Source organism: Pecten maximus, chromosome 6, assembly GCF_902652985.1.
Source record: "Pecten maximus chromosome 6, xPecMax1.1, whole genome shotgun sequence".
NCBI lineage: Eukaryota > Metazoa > Mollusca > Bivalvia > Pectinida > Pectinidae > Pecten > Pecten maximus.
The window spans coordinates 45961090-45985817 of NC_047020.1; the positions used below are offsets into that span (position 1 = coordinate 45961090).

The window sequence follows — 24728 nt, forward strand, 5'->3', positions numbered from 1 at the left end:
TCTTACTAACAAGTTTAATTTGTATCTATATTGTCAACTGACATTTTATCAACAGAATCCTAAATATACGGTATACAGGGTACAGATACAATTGTACAGATGTATAGATACAATTGTACAGATGTATAGATACAATTGTACAGATGTATAGATACAATTGTACAGATGTATAGATACAATTGTACAGATGTATAGATACAATTGTACAGATGTATAGATACAATTGTACAGATAGTTGTACAGATGTATAGATACAGTTGTACAGATGTATAGATACAATTGTAGACAGATGTATAGATACAATTGTACAGATGTATAGATACAATTGTACAGATGTATAATACAATTGTACAGATGTATAGATACAGTTGTACAGATGTATATATACAATTGTAGACATGTATAGATACAATTGTACAGATGTATAGATACAATTGTACAGATGTATAGATACAATTGTAGACAGATGTATAGATACAGTTGTACAGATGTATAGATACAATTGTACAGATGTATAGATACAACTGTACAGATGTATAGATACAGTTGTAGACAGATGTATAGATACAATTGTACAGATGTATAGATACAATTGTACAGATGTATAGATACAATTGTACAGATGTATAGATACAATTGTACAGATGTATAGATACAATTGTACAGATGTATAGATACAGTTGTAGACAGATGTATAGATACAATTGTACAGATGTATAGATACAATTGTACAGATGTATAGATACAATTGTACAGATGTACAGATACAATTGTAGACAGATGCATAGATACAATTGTACAGATGTATAGATACAATTGTAGACATGTATAGATACAATTGTACAGATGTATAGATACAATTGTACAGATGTATAGATACAATTGTAGACAGATGTATAGATACAGTTGTACAGATGTATAGATACAATTGTACAGATGTATAGATACAACTGTACAGATGTATAGATACAGTTGTAGACAGATGTATAGATACAATTGTACAGATGTATAGATACAATTGTACAGATGTATAGATACAATTGTACAGATGTATAGATACAATTGTACAGATGTATAGATACAACTGTACAGATGTATAGATACAGTTGTAGACAGATGTATAGATACAATTGTACAGATGTATAGATACAATTGTACAGATGTATAGATACAATTGTACAGATGTATAGATACAATTGTACAGATGTATAGATACAATTGTACAGATGTATAGATACAATTGTACAGATGTATAGATACAATTGTACAGATGTATAATACAATTGTACAGATGTATAGATACAATTGTACAGATGTATAGATACAATTGTACAGATGTATAGATACAATTGTACAGATGTATAGATACAATTGTACAGATGTATAGATACAATTGTACAGATGTATAGATACAATTGTACAGATGTATAGATACAATTGTACAGATGTATAGATACAATTGTACAGATGTATAGATACAATTGTACAGATGTATAGATACAATTGTACAGATGTATAGATACAGTGGTACAGATGTATAGATACAATTGTACAGATGTATAGATACAGTTGTACAGATGTATAGATACAATTGTACAGATGTATAGATACAGTGGACGATGTATAGATACAATTGTACAGATAATGTACAGATGTATAGATACAATTGTACAGATGTATAGATACAGTTGTACAGATGTATAGATACAATTGTACAGATGTATAGATACAGTTGTACAGATGTATAGATACAATTGTACAGATGTATAGATACAGTTGTACAGATGTATAGATACAATTGTACAGATGTATAGATACAGTTGTACAGATACAATTGTACAGATGTATAGATACAATTGTAGACAGATGTATAGATACAGTTGTACAGATGTATAGATACAGTTGTACAGATGTATAGATACAGTTGTACAGATGTATAGATACAGTTGTACAGATGTATAGATACAATTGTAGACAGATGTATAGATACAGTGGTACAGATGTATAGATACAATTGTACAGATGTATAGATACAATTGTACAGATGTATAGATACAATTGTACAGATGTATAGATACAGTCTATAGTCAGCATTGAAGAGGACCAAATTGTATGATGAAGCAACCTCATTGCACTCACCAGGGATCATGGCCAACATATTACATTGTGGTATGGACACGACCTCCATTGTAATCATTGTTAAATTACAACCTAAAGTTTGTATTCATTCCATACGTCCCATATTTCCATCCAATATATCAAAACATAAACAAATGAAAAATGACATTGTTGGTACAATATTTATTACATATAAATCTGACACCAAACTGAAGTTTACAGACACATCATCACTGTACTGGTATACTGCGGTGGTATAAATACTGAGTGTGCTGAAAATGGACAAAAGCAGCTATAGGGGATGCTAGCTTATTGCTTATTTGTTTTAAAATAAATTTTGTAGTCCTTCATTTCAGCATACTACTGGCCCAGTCTCTGGTTATAGAGAAATTTTTGTTTAAAGATTTTAAAAATTTCATCCCTGTGATCTTTAATGTAGGTCAAGGTCATTCATTTGAACAAATTTGGTAGCCATTCACCCCAGCATGCTAAAGACCCAATACCAATAATAATAACTGGTTTCTGGGCCTCTTGGTTATTGAGAAATATTTTAAAGGGGAAAAGTTTACGTAGGCACCATGGGATAAGCGCATTGGGGGTGGGGACACGATTATTCCCGAGCATGGGATATACCCAATAAAACATATGGTACATTAATAAGCTGTTTAGACACTATTGTGTATATCAAACCTCTTCATTATAGACCATATACATACATACATTAACTGTAAGCCTTTAAGTTGTTTTGATCATTTCTTTTTTTATTTAACAGTCGATATTTATTTATATGTACCCTTCATCAGTCAACACAAAATTTAAAAAAAAAGTTTTACTGTTAAGAGTTGAATACATGTATTATAATAAATCAACACAGAAATCGGCTCTGAGGGAAAAAAAATCTGAAATTACACTGTATGAAAATCCTTATACATGTATCTGTAAATTGGATCATTGTTAACGTGGCCGTAAAACCTTCCTGTGGTGAGTTATAGTGGCTCATTGTTAACGTGGCCGTAAAACCTTCCTGTGGTGAGTTATAGTGGCTCATTGTTAACGTGGCCGTAAAACCTTCCTGTGGTGAGTTATAGTGGGTCATTGTTAACGTGGCCGTAAAACCTTCCTGTGGTGACTTATAGTGGGTCTTTGTTAACGTGGCCGTAAAACCTTCCTGTGGTGAGTTATAGTGGATCATTGTTAACGTGGCCGTAAAACCTTCCTGTGGTGAGTTATAGTGGCTCATTGTTAACGTGGCCGTAAAACCTTCCTGTGGTGAGTTATAGTGGATCATTGTTAACGTGGCCGTAAAACCTTCCTGTGGTGAGTTAAAGTGGCTCATTGTTAACGTGGCCGTAAAACCTTCCTGTGGTGAGTTATAGTGGGTCTTTGTTAACGTGGCCATAAAACCTTCCTGTGGTGAGTTATAGTGGCTCATTGTTAACGTGGCCGTAAAACCTTCCTGTGGTGAGTTATAGTGGCTCATTGTTAACGTGGCCGTAAAACCTTCCTGTGGTGAGTTATAGTGGGTCTTTGTTAACGTGGCCATCATTGTTAACGTGGCCGTAAAACCTTCCTGTGGTGAGTTATAGTGGCTCATTGTTAACGTGGCCGTAAAACCTTCCTGTGGTGAGTTATAGTGGGTCTTTGTTAACGTGGCCGTAAAACCTTCCTGTGGTGAGTTATAGTGGGTCTTTGTTAACGTGGCCGTAAAACCTTCCTGTGGTGAGTTATAGTGGATCTTTGTTGATATGACCCTCAGACAACAAAAAGTCGTAAATTCTCCTTGTTTTGTTGACATCAATCTTGATCATATTCCGTGCCTGACTAAGTTTTAGGCTTCCAGCTTTAGCGCACTCCGCTGTCATTACAGCTCGGAATTCTAGGTACGCGTCGGGAACAAGTCTGATACCGGCACACATCTCCCTCTCAGAGTCCGTCAGTTTGTCATACCCTGGCAGACCAATGATGTCGAGAGGTGGTGCTGAGCGCCGTGGAATCATGGGAAGGGGGGCAGCCACACCTTTAGATATGGTGTTCAACACGACTTGTCTCTGTAACCAAGTCTGACAAGCTTTGTTATCATTCATGTGCACCAGAATTTCACTCAGCAGATTGGTTTGTGCCTTTGTTGCCTGGCGCCGTTTCTTCAAGGTCTTGTAAATATTCGTGTTTCTCATGCGGATGATACCATTTTGCCGACATTCTTGTAACCGTCTGATTTGTAGACGTAATTCCTTCTCTACATGTATACCCTTAATAAACTTGTCATATTCAATTGGTGATTGAAGAGGTACAAACACTCTTAGCTTATCTACCAGATCTGTGATGTTATGGACATACAGTCGGTTGCTCGCCTGAACTTTTGACAGATTAATCAGACCGTATTTTCTTACAATCATTTTCCGCTTTCCTCTCTGTTTTAAACAATGTAGATACACATCCATCACGGCCAACTTCAGTCTCTCCTCCAACTCGTCGGTCTCCTCCTCTTCATCAAATGATATCGACTGGATTTCCAACTCCTGGAAATTGTCATATTCAATGTTAAAATCTCCACGAGCCGCCATATATCCCCCCATCTCCTGTTGTACTACGGAGGTATCGGGGAATCGCGGTGGATCGTCACACAACTTATAGACGAGAGGTTGGGGATAAACGTGTTGGTTCCAGTCCCGGAACTGTGGGAGGTCAGGTATAGGACCGTTGATGTAACTTGTGTTGTAGTGGCGTTTACATTCCTCCTTGTTTTTGGTTCGCAGTCTCTGAGCTGCATCTGACCAATTCCCATAACCACAATCTGATAAAGTTTCCAACAATACTGTTTCCTCTGAAGCTGTCCAGTTATTTTCAAACAATGTGAAATCATTTCTGAGGATTGTATAAGCATGATCACTTTGATGTGAGCCAAACTCTACACCTTTGGAGAAACACTGGAGACAAAGTTGTACCTGGGCAGGCCTACAATCCACACAGACAATATATGGCTCTAACACCATGTCCTTACACCCGCCACACTTCAGCTTCATTCGGATTTCTTCCTCATCCATATTGAGAGTACAATTGTTTTTATTTCCCCACAAAGACACTGAACATTTGCATCAACGTTTGAAGTACAAGAATGTACGTTTTTGTATGTGATAATGATTAAACAAATGTGGCAGTAGATTTTAGGATGGCAGCTCCGGACCTCCTCCGTGGTAATTACCATCCAGAGTCGCTCCACTGAAGTCAAGTCCTGGATTCTGAAATGAAAACAACCAGAAATGAAAAATCAAAACAATATTGATTTCAGGGGCCAATTGACTACTACAGAACAAATATATAGCTAGTCCTCGAAACTCTTTAAACACAAGAGGCCCAGAGAGCCTGCATCGTTCACCTGGATATTTCAGTAATCATGGCAAAATACTCTTAAGTTATATTATATTTCACATATTTTTCTACTTCTGAACTGCCTCTCCCAAACTACAGGTGGACCAAATCCTGTTATTCTAGAAAAAGGAAAAGTATTTTTTATATCAGTCACCATTTATGCCAAATCTGTTCCTCTTTCCCTAAAAATGTTTCTGACCAAATTTGGTAAAAATCCATTTCAGAACTTTGTGATAAGTAGTGATTAAAATGACCTACCTCTATTTCCCCTATTGGGCCCTGCCCCTCTGTCTCTAGGGGAGTCAGAGTGACCTTTCATGAAAAATCTGTTCCGCTCCCTGTTTCTGACCAAATTTGTTTCAAATCCATTCAGTACTTTATGACTAAATGCAATTAGATCTCCTTTGCCCAATAAAGCTCCAGAATGAATTTTATCAAAATCAATTCAGGTGTTCAGGACTAGTAGTGATTTAAAGAATTTACGGTTTTACCTCAATTTCTTATTGGGCCCCACTACTCCTGCCCCAAGGGGAGCCAAATCCTCCTTTTATACAACGTTTGATCTCCTTTGCCCAATAATGCTCCAGAACGAATTTCATCAAAAAATGTAAAGAACTATTTTTAGATCTACCTCTTAGCACACACTCCATTTCACAGTTCAAAACACAGTTAAAGTGGCTGCCAATTGAAGATTAATTTTATTTTAGAAAAGCTGTTCTCGCTTACAAAATTTTACATGGGGATATCAAATGTCTTAAGCAATATATTTACCTATGTCAGGGATGTTAGTTTAAGAAGTACAAGGTCTTCAATAGGTAGAATATTGTTACACTGAGTTTTGTTTTAGGCAGAATACTACGTCATACACTTAATTTTGCTTTTGATGTCAGATGAAACTACTTACTTCTAACTGAAATCTTTGCAGTGTCAGTTTCTTTTCCATCTGATCAAAGGTGAACGGATCAACAACATAACTGTCCATTAACAGGGATCTCCAGCAGTTTTTTGCAGTAGCTACTCCTTTCACTAGACATATTCTCAAAAACTTCTTGTCCTCTACAAAAAGATAAAACGAACATTTCATAGATGAATTTTTATGGGATTAAAAACAAAATCAAAATAATGTACATTAAAAATATAGTTTCTAAAACAGAACACAAGACCTCGGTATTTCTCATCTGTCTTAAGTTTTGTCAGAGTGCTCAGTCACAGGGTCGAGACCAATGTAAACCTAATTGTGTCCACAGGAATGCTGAGTGTCACAGGGTTGAAAAGGGGGCATTAATTTACTATTTCTTTACATATACATGTAAATATACATATGTATTTCTTACCAAATGTCCAAATAGAATCTTCAGCATGGATAACCGAGAATAATGTTCCCTGGAACAAAAGAAATAAAAATAAAAACAAACTCCATACTTGCCAACTTTCCCGATTTAGTCGGGAATTTCCCGATTCCAGACTCCCTGCCCTGTCACCCGATCGTATAGATAAAACATAGGGTATTCTCCCGATTTTGGAGAATATGTCTTGATAACCCCGTATGTATGGAGCCTATATTCATCTTGTTAGTTTCACTTAGGCCTATGACAGGTAACGCTTGCTGGCTGGTGAAAGACATATGTGTGAGTTTAACTCACGTATGCAAGTGGTCCTATACAAAATTATCCTGCAATAATTGTTTGTTAAATGAAATTACTGGAAGTCCACATATACTCTTATCTGGAAATACTGTACAAATGTAAATCATTAACTGAAAAAATTCCAATGCGCCTTATGACCCTTAAGTTTGTTATTAATCTGGATATATTTTAGCTACTCTGATTCTTTTCATACATGATGGATAAATAATGTTACAGAAAATTAGACTTTATTTTTAAGTATACAAAATACATAGTGATAGATCAGTCGACTTACATAGCCGGAACACCTATAATAGCTATTATTATTGTGGAAACATCACATCCCTGTCTACATGCTCCAATATTGGGTATGATGATATTAATAAAAATGTCTGATTTAAACAACTTTTTCTTATTTTTTGACATGTTTGTATATGAAGAATGGGGCCTTATTGGGGTACTGAATAAATATATTTGAACATAAAAACAAATCGTGTCAAGATATTTACAAGTTACAACATTTCTGAATTTGACAAATTTGCCTGTGTCTGCCTCGGATCTGTACATTGTTTCTGTTCCAGCACTTTGACACACACAGTGTTTATAATGTTAAAACTTCCATTTAATGGTGATGGCTAGTCCTGTCTACTAACCCTTTGTCTGATTTTTTTTTTACGTTTCAAAACGTGTTACATTAGAGATTGTTATGTATGTTTTTATTTTAATATAATGTCAATTGTTTACAAAAACTTTATAAGTATATAAGAGAATATTGAATAGTTTCCCATTGAATATAACATATATTTCACAAGTTAAATTTATCATATATTTAACGGGAAAATTACCATCAATTTTTTTTCCCGTTTTATTGCACTTTATACTAGCTAAGAAAAATAAAATAAAAATCATCAACAAATTAATAGTGTTAAAAAGTGCAGGGATTAGTAACATTATTCATGCGTCGTCTCTTTGTGAGGGTACCCCACATCAACTTGACAACGCCAAGGAACAATTTTTTTTTAAATGAAGCATGCGATTGTAAAACAATAATATACTCATCTATAATGCAACATTTTAATATAATCATCATAACCATGTCCACAAGTACCTGTGGCTGTGCTCGGCACAAGTGACTTCTGTTAAATTAGTAGGAATTTATAGGCTTGTAAAATATCACTGTTTTGACGGCCCTGAATTAATAGAGAGCGTAGCTCGAACGGGCGAAGCCCGTTCGCGTAGCGAACTTAATGGTAGAGATGTCTCGGAAACCCCCCCTTTTCCCCCAATATACTTAGAGTTCAAAAACTTTCTCAGTAACCGGAAACAGGAAGTCACGACAAGATCCAGTGTTGCGCAAGACTGTATTCAAAGTCACATTCTCGGGAGATTACAAAATATCAAGATTTTCAAAATATGCAAATGTTTGACTTCACACTAGTTAGAATTTGTTAATAAAATTTATCACCAACAAGTTCTTAATTTTTTATATTCAAAACGTAACGGTATAATTTTCAACGAAAATATTTCCGGTGTTTTACGAGTGCAGCTCCGGTCCGTTCGAGTTGCATACAAGTTTACCAAATATAGCACATAAAATAAAGAGGACTTCCGAATTTTTTTGTTGTCGTCTGCTGCTCATCTGCGAGATTAATCCGAAGGGTTCTGATGTAATATCGCCTTTCAAGCTGTATCTACGTAGTAAGATCGTCAGAAAATTCGGACTACTGCGAGATCTGCTGTCCCGTCACCTTGTCATCGCTTAATCAGTCTATTTTAAGACTTATTCTACGATTAGTTTTTGTAGTAAGTTATCTAAATCATAATTCTTGTTGATATATACTTTATTACAAACCAGTGTATAGATCTGTTGGCAATATATTCATTTTGTAACGTGGGATTTACTATTCTAGTACACTAGATTATGTGTGCTTGTTTCTCGAATTCCATGGGCACCGGGATTGCTGCGCTCTCACATAGGCCATGCCTAAAATTATATTAATAACTGCATTGTAGTTTCAGACAAAATATTGTTGAATTACCTCGATGATTACTTTGGACTTGACTTCAACTTTTATATGTTTTGGTTTGATTGTACATTTGATTTCTTTGACAGACGTCCCATTGGGTAACGTTATTTCAACGAAAACTTCTTCAATGGTTTGCCACCATTGTCCCCAGTCTGTTATCGAGGGGATGATACCACTTCGCTCGTCAAAATTGGCCATGGCATGATCGACGAAACCATAGTGTATACTACGCTTGAACGAACGATAGAAACAGCTTGATGTAAATCATTCTTGTGAATGAGATCATATGCTACAATTTGCGACATATTTATTGGATATAAAATGTGATCTACTAAGCCTATTGTTACAGATAATGATTTATTAGATAGAAAATAGCAGGTATACCTAAAAGCTAAAAACAATGATACTCTATGAACTATATGAATAACACGGCGAAATTTTACGACATTAAACCTCGTTGTGGTGTACATGTGGACTCAACACATCAAACAGTTGCATCACGTTGTATCACTCGTTCCTGCGATTATATTTGAGTGAAATACATTGTGATGACAGGGTGAGTATCGTGATGATGAATTCTTTCCAATGGACTTCAGTCGGTGTCGACTGAATTAAGGTTCGGTACCTACAGTCAAGTAGTCTGATCCCCCCCCCCCCCCCCCCCCCCCCCTGTACTGTAGAAACAGTCCGTATAACGGTTAGGACTTAGGTCCCTGTAAACAGTATGTTTTGTTACTTGTCAAGTTGTCATTGAACTCTTCAGTTAGATTTGGGAGACTCTCTGAACCAATTGATAAGTCGTGAAGCAGTTATAAATAGGATAAACTCATATCAGAACCTTTCATATTAACACATACTGTAATCGTCTTAGTCCAAGTTTCCTCTGACCCTGACACCATGTCTACTGTATATATTACTGGTTTGCCTTCAATACTGAAGATAAGTACTAACCGTAGGCCGGTGGTTTTTCTCCGGGTACTCCGGCTTTCCTCCACCTCCAAAACCTGGCACGTCCTTAAATGACTCCGAGTGGCTGTTAATAGGACGTTAAACAAAAACAAACCAAACCAAAGTATATATAGTAACAAGGGTCTGATCTAGACATTTACAATTGTATATTTATAACTGAACCACCAATATTACACCCTCACCTTCCAACTGTAGGTGGTAAATATTTGATAAAAATGTTTAGGTTGGGTTTTCTTTGGTTCATACAGTTGAAGTAAGAAATTGCTAGAAGTTGACATGGATAGCAAAGATGGTGCCGGTAAGGCTTCAGAGGTCCAAGTGGAAAGGAAGAGCACTGCAAAGCTTGATGAAATCCGGCAAATTGAAAAACAAGTGCAGGAAAGGTGGAGGAAAGAGCGCATTTTTGAAGAGGATGCACCTGTTCCTGGCAGTCCTGAAGCCAAGTAAGTACACCTACATAGTGGGTTCAACCCTTTAGCTCAGACATCATAAAACTTTTATGATTTTTAGTTCACCTGAATCGAAGGTCCAGTGATCATGAGCTTATGCCAACAATTTCATTTAACATCTTCTTTAAATCGTTACTAGTCTTAATCTACTTAATTAACTAATTTTAACTAAATTGGTCAGAAACATTCTCAGTGGGGAACAGTGTTTGTATAAATATTGACTCTGTCCCCCCAGGGGCCAAAGGGAACCCAATAGGGGAAAATATAGCAAAAAAAAAGAAAAACTTTAGAAACCTTTTTCTTTTTCAAGAATAACAGGATTTGGTCCACCTGTAGTTTGAGCCATTAATAGGAAAGACAGTTTAAAATTAGGAAAATACTTGAAATACCTGGACTAGTGGTATAACTTGAATTAGATTATTTTGCCATAATTACTGAAATATCCAGGTGAGCGATGCAAGCCCTATGGGCCTCTTGTTTATTGTTTTTCTCTGTCAAGCTGAATTATATTAGTAACATATTGATGTGTTTCACTGTTTTAGAAAGCCGAAGTATGTGGTGACCTTTCCATTCCCTTACATGAATGGACGTCTTCATCTGGGACATACCTTTTCCCTGTCAAAGTGTGAGGTACAAATACTGCATTATCCATTTTGGGCCTTGTTAGAACAAGGAAAGTACCGATATTTTGTTGATATAGCAAATTAAAGTTAAATAGAACAAAAGATCACATAATGGTGGGTGCCCTCCAGTCTCAGAACTGACAGATACACTGTTATATTTCCAGTTTGCTGTCGGATATGAGCGTATGCAAGGGAAGAAATGCCTGTTTCCATTTGGCCTCCACTGTACTGGAATGCCAATTAAGGTAAAGTATTCATTCTGGCACTTTTTATCACATTTCATACTACATCAACCATCGACTGATTAAATTTGGACGATCAACCATGTAAGTGTCGTCCACATCGACCATGTGTCATCCACATCGACCATGTGTCGTCAGCAGCGACAATGTAAGTGTCGTCCACATGGACCATGTAAGTGTCGTCCACATGGACCATGTAAGTGTCGCCCACATGGACCATGTAAGTGTCGTCAGCATCGACAATGTAAGTGTCGTCCACATGGACCATGTAAGTGTCGTCAGCATCGACAATGTAAGTGTCGTCCACATGGACCATGTAAGTGTCGCCCACATGGACCATGTAAGTGTCGTCCACATGGACCATGTAAGTGTCGCCCACATGGACCATGTAAGTGTCGTCCACATGGACCATGTAAGTGTCGTCCACATGGACCATGTAAGTGTCGTCCACATGGACCATGTAAGTGTCGTCCACATGGACCATGTAAGTGTCGTCCACATGGACCATGTAAGTGTCGTCCACATGGACCATGTAAGTGTCGTCCACATGGACCATGTAAGTGTCGCCCACATGGACCATGTAAGTAGTGGTGGGTAGGTACAGTGTGGGTAGGTACAGTGTGGTCAGTAGCGGTGGGTAGGTACAGTGTGGTCAGTAGTGGTGGGTAGGTACAGTGTGGTCAGTAGTGGTTGGTAGGTACAGTGTAGTCAGTAGTGGTGGGTAGGTACAGGGTGGTCAGTAGTGGTGGGTAGGTACAGGTAGTCAGTAGTGGTGGGTAGGTACAGTGTGGTCAGTAGTGGTGGGTAGGTACAGGGTGGTCAGTAGTGGTGGGTAGGTACAGTGTGGTCAGTAGTGGTGGGTAGGTACAGTGTGGTCAGTAGTGGTGGGTAGGTACAGTGTGGGTAGGTACAGTGTGGTCAGTAGTGGTGGGTAGGTACAGTGTGGTCAGTAGTAGTGGGTAGGTACAGTGTGGTCAGTAGTGGTGGGTAGGTACAGGGTGGTCAGTAGTGGTGGGTAGGTACAGTGTGGTCAGTAGTAGTGGGTAGGTACAGTGTGGTCAGTAGTGGTGGGTAGGTACAGGGTGGTCAGTAGTGGTGGGTAGGTACAGTGTGGTCAGTAGTGGTGGGTAGGTACAGGGTGGTCAGTAGTGGTGGGTAGGTACAGGGGGGTCAGTAGTGGTGGGTAGGTACAGTGTGGTCAGTAGTGGTGGGTAGGTACAGTGTGGTCAGTAGCGGTGGGTAGGTACAGTGTGGTCAGTAGTGGTGGGTAGGTACAGTGTGGTCAGTAGTGGTGGGTAGGTACAGTGTAGTCAGTAGTGGTGGGTAGGTACAGTGTGGTCAGTAGTGGTGGGTAGGTACAGTGGTCAGTAGTGGTGGGTAGGTACAGTGTGGTCAGTAGTGGTGGGTAGGTACAGTGTGGTCAGTAGTGGTGGGTAGGTACAGTGTGGTCAGTAGTGGTGGGTAGGTACAGAGTGGTCAGTAGTGGTGGGTAGGTACAGGGTGGTCAGTAGTGGTGGGTAGGTACAGTGTGGTCAGTAGTGGTGGGTAGGTACAGTGTGGTCAGTAGCGGTGGGTAGGTACAGAGTGGTCAGTAGTGGTGGGTAGGTACAGTGTGGTCAGTAGTGGTGAGTAGGTACAGAGTGGTCAGTAGTGGTTTTATCAGTACATCTTGTTACAGTGAGTTTTATCAGTACATCTTGTTACAGTGAGTTTTATCATCTTGTTACAGTGAGTTTTATCATCTTGTTACAGTGAGTTTTATCAGTATATCTTGTTACAGTGAGTTTTATCAGTACATCTTGTTACAGTGAGTTTTATCAGTATATCTTGTTACAGTGAGTTTTATCAGTACATCTTGTTACAGTGCGTTTTATCATCTTGTTACAGTGAGTTTCATCAGTACATCTTGTTACAGTGAGTTTTATCAGTATATCTTGTTACAGTGAGTTTTATCAGTACATCTTGTTACAGTGCGTTTTATCATCTTGTTACAGTGAGTTTTATCATCTTGTTACAGTGAGTTTTATCAGTATATCTTGTTACAGTGAGTTTTATCATCTTGTTACAGGGAGTTTTATCAGTATATCTTGTTACAGTGAGTTTTATCATCTTGTTACAGTGAGTTTTATCATCTTGTTACAGTGAGTTTTATCAGTACATCTTGTTACAGTGAGTTTTATCAGTACATCTTGTTACAGTGAGTTTTATCATCTTGTTACAGTGAGTTTGATCAGTACATCTTGTTACAGTGAGTTTTATCAGTATATCTTGTTACAGTGAGTTTTATCATCTTGTTACAGTGAGTTTTATCAGTACATCTTGTTACAGTGCGTTTTATCATCTTGTTACAGTGAGTTTCATCAGTACATCTTGTTACAGTGAGTTTTATCAGTATATCTTGTTACAGTGAGTTTTATCAGTACATCTTGTTACAGTGCGTTTTATCATCTTGTTACAGTGAGTTTTATCATCTTGTTACAGTGAGTTTTATCAGTATATCTTGTTACAGTGAGTTTATCATCTTGTTACAGGGAGTTTTATCATCTTGTTACAGTGAGTTTGATCAGTATTTCTTGTTACAGTGAGTTTTATCATCTTGTTACAGTGAGTTTTATCAGTACATCTTGTTACAGTGAGTTTTATCAGTACATCTTGTTACAGTGCGTTTTATCAGTACATCTTGTTACAGTGAGTTTTATCATCTTGTTACAGTGAGTTTTATCATCTTGTTACAGTGCGTTTTATCATCTTGTTACAGTGCGTTTTATCATCTTGTTACAGTGAGTTTTATCAGTACATCTTGTTATAGTGAGTTTTATCAGTACATCTTGTTACAGTGAGTTTTATCATCTTGTTACAGTGAGTTTGATCAGTACATCTTGTTACAGTGAGTTTTATCAGTATATCTTGTTACAGTGAGTTTTATCATCTTGTTACAGTGAGTTTTATCAGTATTTCTTGTTACAGTGAGTTTTATCATCTTGTTACAGTGAGTTTTATCATCTTGTTACAGTGAGTTTTATCAGTACATCTTTTTACAGTGAGTTTTATCAGTACATCTTGTTACAGTGAGTTTTATCAGTACATCTTGTTACAGTGAGTTTTATCAGTATATCTTGTTACAGTGAGTTTGATCAGTACATCTTGTTACAGTGAGTTTAATCATCTTGTTACAGTGAGTTTGATCAGTACATCTTGTTACAGTGAGTTTTATCAGTATATCTTTTTACAGTGAGTTTTATCATCTTGTTACAGGGAGTTTGATCATCTTGTTACAGTGAGTTTTATCAGTATTTCTTGTTACAGTGAGTTTTATCATCTTGTTACAGTGAGTTTTATCATCTTGTTACAGTGAGTTGTATCAGTACATCTTGTTACAGTGAGTTTTATCAGTATATCTTGTTACAGTGAGTTTTATCAGTATATCTTGTTACAGTGAGTTTTATCAGTACATCTTGTTACAGTGAGTTTTATCATCTTGTTACAGTGAGTTTTATCAGTACATCTTGTTACAGTGAGTTTTATCATCTTGTTACAGTGAGTTTTATCATCTTGTTACAGTGAGTTTTATCATCTTGTCACAGTGAGTTTATCATCTTGTTACAGTGAGTTTTATCAGTATATCTTGTTACAGTGAGTTTTATCATCTTGTTACAGTGAGTTTTATCATCTTGTTACAGTGAGTTTATCATCTTGTTACAGTGAGTTTGATCATCTTGTTACAGTGAGTTTTATCATCTTGTTACAGTGAATTTATCATCTTGTTACAGTGAGTTTGATCATCTTGTTACAGTGAGTTTTATCATCTTGTTACAATGAGTTTGATCATCTTGTTACAGTGAGTTTATCATCTTGTTACAGTGAGTTTGATCATCTTGTTACAGTGAGTTTTATCATCTTGTTACAGTGAGTTTTATCATCTTGTTACAGTGAGTTTTATCAGTATATCTTGTTACAGTGAGTTTGATCATCTTGTTACAGTGAGTTTGATCATCTTGTTACAGTGAGTTTTATCATCTTGTTAAAGTGAGTTTATCATCTTGTTACAGTGAGTTTGATCATCTTGTTACAGTGAGTTTTATCATCTTGTTACAGGCGTGTGCAGACAAACTCAAAAGAGAAATGGAGGTATATGGCTGTCCCCCAGTGTTCCCTGTTGATGAAGAAACACAAGAAGAAACACCGCAGGAGGATGAACCAATTATTAAAGACAAATCTAAAGGGAAGAAGGTGCAGACAATGAGTTTTAATCCATGTGAAATATTTCATCATCTCCAAAATTCTGTTTGCACACGTACAGATTGCAGAATTTTGTATACAGTGAAGCCTATCTATCATATTATTATGATATCCCGCTTATTTCCTCACCTGGTCCAAAGGACCAAGGTGAGCTTATGTCATACTGTGGCGTCCGACATCAACAATGGACTTCTTCATTGTCGCTGATTGGAATTAAATAAAGTTTGAATGGTAGCATCATCATGGGGTGTTGATTAAATATTATAAAAGGGTGGAGCTCTGATTTATACAAATGATGGGACTGACCCCTCGGGGCCTGAGGGCAGAGCCAAAAGGGGTCCATTTGGCAAAATTGATATTAACGACTTCTCTGGAACAACTAAGCAATGTATGACATTAATTGGTAACATCCAAGGTGGCTGGTATTTACAAAAAAAATGTATTCAAATGATAGGGCTGACTCCCTAGGGGCCTGAGGGGCGGGGCAAAGGGAGCAATTTTAGGTTATTGCTATAAAGACATTTTTTAATTTTGAAATTGTTGAGATCCCCACGTTCATGTTGTAAATATACAGATGTATTTATAGATGTGTCCTATAACAGTTACTGTTCTGCTACAGAGTAAGGCCGTGGCTAAAACTGGAAATCTCAAGTACCAGTGGCAGATAATGGCAGCTCTCGGTGTACCGGATGAGGAAATCAAACAATTTGCAGACTCACTACACTGGCTGGAGTACTTCCCACCTCTCACAAAGACGGACCTACAACATATGGGAGTTAAGGTATAACACTTGTGGGGTAACAGATTTACCATCTCCAGTAGTTTATGTGACTTCTTCATTCTAGTAAGTTTTTGTTATGGCCGCCTCTCCATCATTTAAAGACATTTGCTGTCATTTGACAGGTTGACTGGAGGCGAAGCTTCATCACCACGGATGAGAACCCATACTATGACTCATTTGTACGATGGCAGTTCCACAGGCTCAAGGAGAGAAACAAGATTAAGTTTGGCAAGAGGTAGGTCATTGATTTAGAGGTCAGATGGAACTCCTCCAGCCTGGGTTATTTGTACAATACTTGTCACATCAAACCTTGGTCACTCATACAATACTTTGTCACATCAAACCCTGGTCACTAATACAATACTTTGTCACATAAAACCGTGGTCACGCATACAATACTTTGTCACATCAAACCCTGGTCACTCATACAATACTTTGTCACATCAAACCCTGGTCACTAATACAATACTTTGTCACATCAAACCGTGGTCACGCGTACAATACTTTGTCACATCAAGCCCTGATCACTAATACAATACTTTGTCACATCAAACCGTGGTCACGCGTACAATACTTTGTCACATCAAACCTTGGTCACTCATACAATACTTTGTCACATCAAACCCTGGTCACTAATACAATACTTTGTCACATCAAACCGTGGTCACGCGTACAATACTTTGTCACATAAAACCCTGGTCACTCATACAATACTTGTCACATCAAACCCTGGTCATTACAATACTTTGTCACATCAAACCCTGGTCACTAATACAATACTTTGTCACATCAAACCCTGGTCACTAATACAATACTTTGTCACATCAAACCGTGGTCACGCGTACAAAACTTGTCACATCAAACCCTGATCACTAATACAATACTTTGTCACATCAAACCGTGGTCACTCATACAATACTTTGTCACATCAAACCCTGGTCACTCATACAAAACTTGTCACATCAAACCCTGATCACTAATACAATACTTTGTCACATCAAACCGTGGTCACTCATACAATACTTTGTCACATCAAACCCTGGTCACTCATACAAAACTTTGTCACATCAAACCCTGGTCACGCGTACAATACTTTGTCACATCAAACCCTGGTCACTCATACAATACTTTGTCACATCAAACCCTGGTCACGCGTACAATACTTTGTCACATCAAACCCTGGTCACTCATACAAACTTTGTCGCATCAAACCCTGGTCACTCGTACTAAATTTGTCACATCAAACCCTGGTCACGCGTACAATACTTTGTCACATCAAACTGTGGTCACTCGTACAATACTTGTCACATCAAACCGTGGTCACTCATACATTACTTTGTCACATCAAACCCTGGTCACTAATACAATACTTGTCACATCAAACCTTGGTCACTCATACAATACTTTGTCACATCAAACCCTGGTCACTAATACAATACTTTGTCACATCAAACCGTGGTCACGCGTACAATACTTTGTCACATCAAACCGTGGTCACTCATACAATACTTTGTCACATCAAACCCTAGTCACTAATACAATACTTTGTCACATCAAACCTTGGTCACTCATACAATACTTTGTCACATCAACCCTTGTTCACGGGTACAATACTTTGTCACATCAAACCGTGGTCATTCGTAAAATACTTCGTCACATCAAACCGTGGTCAAAGTTGTTTGGTTGTGTTTTCAACAAATCTACTTCAATTAACAGATACACCATATACTCCCCAAAAGATGGACAGCCTTGTATGGACCATGACAGGAGTAAAGGGGAGGTAAGTTAATGACAATACCTGTACATTTTAGATTTTTTTTACAATTTTTACACCCAAACCTTATGCCTTTTGGGAAGAACTTGGTTTCATTATCTTCAACACAAAGCTTTGATGCAGTATGTGATTTCCCATTGGTGCATGTGTTGTGATTTCCCATTGGTGCATGTGTTGTGATTTCCCATTGGTGCATGTGGCATGAATTCCCATTGGTGCATGTGTTGTGATTTCCCATTGGTGCATGTGTTGTGATTTCCCATTTGTGCATGTGTTGTGATGTCCCATTGGTGCATGCATGTGTTATGATTTCCCATTGGTGCATGCATGTGTTATGATTTCCCATTGGTGCATGCATGTGTTATGATTTCCCATTGGTGCATGTGTTATGATTTCCCATTGGTGCATGTGTTGTGATTTCCCATTGGTGCATGTGTTATGATTTCCCATTGGTGCATGTGTTATGATTTCCCATTGGTGCATGTGTCATGATTTCCCATTGGTGCATGCATGTGTTATGATTTCCCATTGGTGCATGCATGTGTTATGATTTCCCATTGGTGCATGCATGTGTTATGATTTCCCATTGGTGCATGTGTTGTGATTTCCCATTGGTGCATGTGTCATGAATTCCCATTTGTGCATGTGTTATGATTTCCCATTGGTGCATGTGTCTTCGAAAGCAGCCATCTTAATACATTGATGAACTACAGTAAGAAAATCACTTTAATTTTATTTCCCAAATTCTATAAGATATTGTGTTATGGTATTGTAATGTACAGTCAGTGGAACTTTGTTAGCTCAAACTTGGAAAACTTGGAATTCCTGCTTAACCCGAAGTACTTCCTCAGTCCCGACCGAATTTGCTCTTTATCCTAGCAAAAATAACTCGGAAAACTCAAATTCGGAAAACTCGAAAAAAATCTGATAATAAGAATTGAAAATTTGGTCCCAACAATAAAATTCCTACTTCAAATTATCAAATAAATCGAAGTATCCTTTTTGAGTCTAACAACGATCGGTGGTAAACGCCAACATTTTTTCCATTTGTAATACTGAAGATATCGGCACTACAAACCTACCGATTATTATATGCTATTATAAGTGTTTAATAAATTATTTGAACAAATTTTCTTTGGAATCTTATGACAACAATTAACTCTCAGTGATAAAAAGGACTGCTTTACTTACTTACATCAGACGGTCGCAAATAATAATACACACTACAGTCAACAATTCATCTACCCGCTCGCTCAAGCGGAACTAATGTCTGACACATCGGTACTCGGCTGATGTTTGTACAGGTGTAGAAATGAAACTGTCACTGCTGTCTATTAAATCTTTAAACGACTGAAACAATACCGTAATTACTTCTGAGGTGTTCAGAGTAGTACGTCTGTATAAACTGTCACCGCTGTCTATTAAATCGGATAACATGCCAACTCAGTAACAGTAACATTTTATATGCACATGCGCAGTACCAACTTCCTGTGCTAATTAATACACATGGAAATGGCACGGTTGTCGGTAAAACGTAAGTAGGCCTATCAAACAGTATTTAATATGTCTAATAGAAGGTAATGGTTCTGTTGTATTTTACATACAATTTGTGTTAAATTTAAACGGCTATTTGATATGACGTTGATAATTGTTATTCAGTTGATTTCCGTTTTATCTTTATCCCTTTTGCCTTGAACATTCTACCGTCATTGAAATGAAAAAGTGAAAGAAACTCTATCGTGACTGTATCTCAGCAAAAAAACCACAAAACTACGAGAGACAGAAGGAAATATTACATATACATGTACATGTATTGACCAGTCTTCACACTAAACTAATGAGTGACAGAGTTATAATGATCATATCATGTTAACAAATATTGACCAACTTGGCACCAAAAAATCGCTTAATTCGAACACTGATATATAAGTTTTCTCGTGGTCCTGTTGAGTTCAAGTTAGCGAAGTTCCACTGTCAGTCTCCGTGTGAGACACCGGCAACAACAAACATACCAGGTTTTTAATTCCATTGTGTGTTTCAGAATGTTGGGCCACAAGAGTACACAGTTATTAAGATACGGATGTTGGAGCCCCTCCCTCCTAAACTCAGGTAAATACTGTATGACTACACAAAAAATCTTATCTTTTTTCCTCTTTTAAAAATAACACACTTTGGCAAAACACTGTCTATACAAAAATTATATTAGTTGAATTTTAGTTTTAGCAATGAACATATAAAACGTAAAAATTGTTTATCTGACGGTATAAAACTGTTTATCTGACAGTATAAAACTGTTTATCTGACTGCTTATTTAACAGTATAACACTATTTATCTGACGGTATAAAACTGTTTATCTGACAGTATAACACTATTTATCTGACAGAATAAAACTGTTTATCTGACGGTATCAAACTGTTTATCTGACAGTATAAAACTGTTTATCTGACGGTATAAACTGTTTATCTGACAGTATAAAACTGTTTATCTGACTACTGTAAATCACTTATATTTCGCGTGGGATTTATTTTCGCGTTAATTCGCGAGGAGAGTCAAACGCAAATTCAAATCCCTCGCGAATATTTGTATAAGAATGACAAAAATACTAAGTGGCGTCCATTTTGAATCTACCGTAATCTTTAGTTGGTGAGCAAACATCGCCGTTAAAGTAATGATAGAGTGATAGATTATATACTTATATCAGAGTGTGTTTTTATATCACAAAACACCAAAATTTCACACACACAAAAAACCGCCACTGAACACTGATATTGTGGTTGAACTCGGACTTAATTAACTTCTAGACGACGTTTTACATGTGTTAATTTAAGTACAATAGGTACGGTCCCGAGGATCCCGGATGGTCACCCGGAATACGTCCTACTTTATTACCCACGCTGTTGTAAGTTATGTAAGGTTTCATGTATATATAACACTTCACATCGCTTGATTCTCGAAAAGATATTTACCATAACAAAGTTGAAATCAAACAAATTATTTATTTAATTCAAACATTCAGAGCAAATAATCGCCTGGAGTATAAATCATTCGCAATAGACTGTCCCGAGAACTGTTCATAGGTATCACTGTATACACACGTACGTTAATTACAATGTACGTTAACTCACAACCTATTGTAGTCCTGTCATCGTCGAGGCATTCTTAATGAGCCGTAGGTTTTGTTCAATGTCTGACACCGCCTTTGTAAGCCATTTAGCATGTATACAGGTACGGTAAATACAATTCAGTATGTCCAGACACCGATATCACATGATTGAATCACATGACTTTTCTTGTACTGTCACATGACTCTCATCAACAAAATGGCTACCAACATGGAAATGTCGCCGACCTGTTAACATCATTCGCGAATTTAAAGTCGTTTTGAGATCAGAATTTGCGAAATTATGTATTCGCGAATAAGTCAAATTAGGTGAGTTCGCGAAATTAAGTACCCGCGGAATAAAAGTGATTTACAGTATATAAAACTGTTTATCTGATGGTATAAAACTGTTTATCTGACAGTATAAACTGTTTATCTGATGGTATAAAACTGTTTATCTGACAGTATAAAACTGTTTATCTGACGGTATAAAACTGTTTATCTGACTATATAAAGCTGTTTATCTGACGGTATCAAACTGTTTATCTGATGGTATCAAACTGTTTATCTGACGGTATCAACTGTTTATCTGACGGTAAAAAACTGTTTATCTGACAGTATAAACTGTTTATCTGACGGTATAAAACTGTTTATCTGACTGTTTATCTGACAGTATAAACTGTTTATCTGACGGTATAAACTGTTTATCTGACGGTACAAAACTGTTTATCTGACAGTATAAACTGTTTATCTGACGGTATAAAACTGTTTATCTGACTGTTTATCTGACGGTATAAAACTGTTTATCTGACTGTTTATCTGACAGTATAAAACTGTTTATCTGACGGTATAAAACTGTTTATCTGACTATATAAAGCTGTTTATCTGACTATATAAAACTGTTTATCTGACGGTATAAAACTGTTTATCTGACGGTACAAAACTGTTTATCTGACAGTATAAACTGTTTATCTGACGGTAAAAAACTGTTTATCTGACGGTATAAACTGTTTATCTGACGGTACAAAACTGTTTATCTGACTGTTTATCTGACAGTATAAACTGTTTATCTGACAGTATTTACTGTTTATCTGACAGTATTAACTGTTTATCTGACTGTTTATCTGACAGTATTTACTGTTTATCTGACAGTATTAACTGTTTATCTGACTGTTTATCTGACAGTATTAACTGTTTATCTGACTGTTTATCTGACAGTATTAACTGTTTATCTGACTGTTTATCTGACTGTATTAACTGTTTATCTGACTGTTTATCTGACAGTATTAACTGTTTATCTGACTGTTTATCTGACAGTATTAACTGTTTATCTGACAGTATTAACTGTTTATCTGACTGTTTATCTGACAGTATTAACTGTTTATCTGACTGTTTATCTGACAGTATTAACTGTTTATCTGACAATATAAACTGTTTATCTGACAGTATTAACTGTTTATCTGACAGTATTAACTGTTTATCTGACAGTATTAACTGTTTATCTGACAGTATTAACTGTTTATCTGACTGTTTATCTGACAGTATTAACTGTTTATCTGACTGTTTATCTGACTGTTTATCTGACAGTATTTACTGTTTATCTGACTGTTTATCTGACAGTATTAACTGTTTATCTGACAGTATTAACTGTTTATCTGACGGTACAAAACTGTTTATCTGACAGTATAAACTGTTTATCTGACGGTATAAAACTGTTTATCTGACTGTTTATCTGACGGTATAAAACTGTTTATCTGACTGTTTATCTGACAGTATAAAACTGTTTATCTGACGGTATAAAACTGTTTATCTGACTATATAAAGCTGTTTATCTGACTATATAAAACTGTTTATCTGACGGTATAAAACTGTTTATCTGACGGTACAAAACTGTTTATCTGACAGTATAAACTGTTTATCTGACGGTAAAAAACTGTTTATCTGACGGTATAAACTGTTTATCTGACGGTACAAAACTGTTTATCTGACTGTTTATCTGACAGTATAAACTGTTTATCTGACAGTATTTACTGTTTATCTGACAGTATTAACTGTTTATCTGACTGTTTATCTGACAGTATTTACTGTTTATTGACAGTATTAACTGTTTATCTGACTGTTTATCTGACAGTATTAACTGTTTATCTGACTGTTTATCTGACAGTATTAACTGTTTATCTGACTGTTTATCTGACTGTATTAACTGTTTATCTGACTGTTTATCTGACAGTATTAACTGTTTATCTGACTGTTTATCTGACAGTATTAACTGTTTATCTGACAGTATTAACTGTTTATCTGACTGTTTATCTGACAGTATTAACTGTTTATCTGACTGTTTATCTGACAGTATTAACTGTTTATCTGACAATATAAACTGTTTATCTGACAGTATTAACTGTTTATCTGACAGTATTAACTGTTTATCTGACAGTATTAACTGTTTATCTGACAGTATTAACTGTTTATCTGACTGTTTATCTGACAGTATTAACTGTTTATCTGACTGTTTATCTGACTGTTTATCTGACAGTATTTACTGTTTATCTGACTGTTTATCTGACAGTATTAACTGTTTATCTGACAGTATTAACTGTTTATCTGACGGTACAAAACTGTTTATCTGACAGTATAAACTGTTTATCTGACGGTATAAAACTGTTTATCTGACTGTTTATCTGACGGTATAAAACTGTTTATCTGACTGTTTATCTGACAGTATAAAACTGTTTATCTGACGGTATAAAACTGTTTATCTGACTATATAAAGCTGTTTATCTGACTATATAAAACTGTTTATCTGACGGTATAAAACTGTTTATCTGACGGTACAAAACTGTTTATCTGACAGTATAAACTGTTTATCTGACGGTAAAAAACTGTTTATCTGACGGTATAAACTGTTTATCTGACGGTACAAAACTGTTTATCTGACTGTTTATCTGACAGTATAAACTGTTTATCTGACAGTATTTACTGTTTATCTGACAGTATTAACTGTTTATCTGACTGTTTATCTGACAGTATTTACTGTTTATCTGACAGTATTAACTGTTTATCTGACTGTTTATCTGACAGTATTAACTGTTTATCTGACTGTTTATCTGACAGTATTAACTGTTTATCTGACTGTTTATCTGACTGTATTAACTGTTTATCTGACAGTATTAACTGTTTATCTGACTGTTTATCTGACAGTATTAACTGTTTATCTGACAGTATTAACTGTTTATCTGACTGTTTATCTGACAGTATTAACTGTTTATCTGACTGTTTATCTGACAGTATTAACTGTTTATCTGACAATATAAACTGTTTATCTGACAGTATTAACTGTTTATCTGACAGTATTAACTGTTTATCTGACAGTATTAACTGTTTATCTGACTGTTTATCTGACAGTATTAACTG

General features: G+C 36.4%; 2 protein-coding genes across 5 annotated transcripts in view; one reads left to right on the forward strand and one right to left on the reverse strand.

The window, feature by feature from the left end:
- Positions 1–2286: 2286 nt before the first annotated feature.
- LOC117329892 (nudC domain-containing protein 2-like) lies at positions 2287–9376 on the reverse strand. 4 transcript variants are annotated; one of them, XM_033888110.1, is made up of 4 exons: positions 9152–9376; positions 6822–6870; positions 6392–6543; positions 5078–5357 (listed from the first exon to the last, which is right to left on the reverse strand). In XM_033888110.1, the coding sequence occupies exons 1-4, from the start codon at positions 9335–9337 to the stop codon at positions 5283–5285; spliced, it is 462 nt and encodes a 153-aa protein (XP_033744001.1). In that variant the 5' UTR covers positions 9338–9376; the 3' UTR covers positions 5078–5282. The 4 variants fall into 4 exon arrangements, 2 of the variants coding, with proteins under 2 accessions (XP_033743999.1, XP_033744001.1); XR_004533283.1 differs by lacking the exons at positions 6822–6870; positions 9152–9376 and adding an exon at positions 2287–3426 and having other exon boundaries at positions 3685–5357; positions 6392–6542; XR_004533282.1 differs by lacking the exons at positions 6822–6870; positions 9152–9376 and adding an exon at positions 2287–3618 and having other exon boundaries at positions 3685–5357; positions 6392–6542.
- A 206-nt stretch (positions 9377–9582) lies between these two features.
- The window catches only part of LOC117329891 (leucine--tRNA ligase, cytoplasmic-like), a 68839-nt gene continuing 53693 nt past the window's right edge, over positions 9583–24728 (forward strand). Inside the window, exons 1-9 of the mRNA XM_033888107.1 lie at positions 9583–9695; positions 10357–10551; positions 11100–11187; positions 11345–11425; positions 15518–15652; positions 16281–16442; positions 16565–16677; positions 18159–18222; positions 20258–20325. Of these exons, the coding sequence (XP_033743998.1) occupies positions 10385–10551; positions 11100–11187; positions 11345–11425; positions 15518–15652; positions 16281–16442; positions 16565–16677; positions 18159–18222; positions 20258–20325 (878 nt within the window). The 5' untranslated portion in view covers positions 9583–9695; positions 10357–10384. The remainder of the gene's footprint in view (positions 9696–10356; positions 10552–11099; positions 11188–11344; positions 11426–15517; positions 15653–16280; positions 16443–16564; positions 16678–18158; positions 18223–20257; positions 20326–24728) is intronic.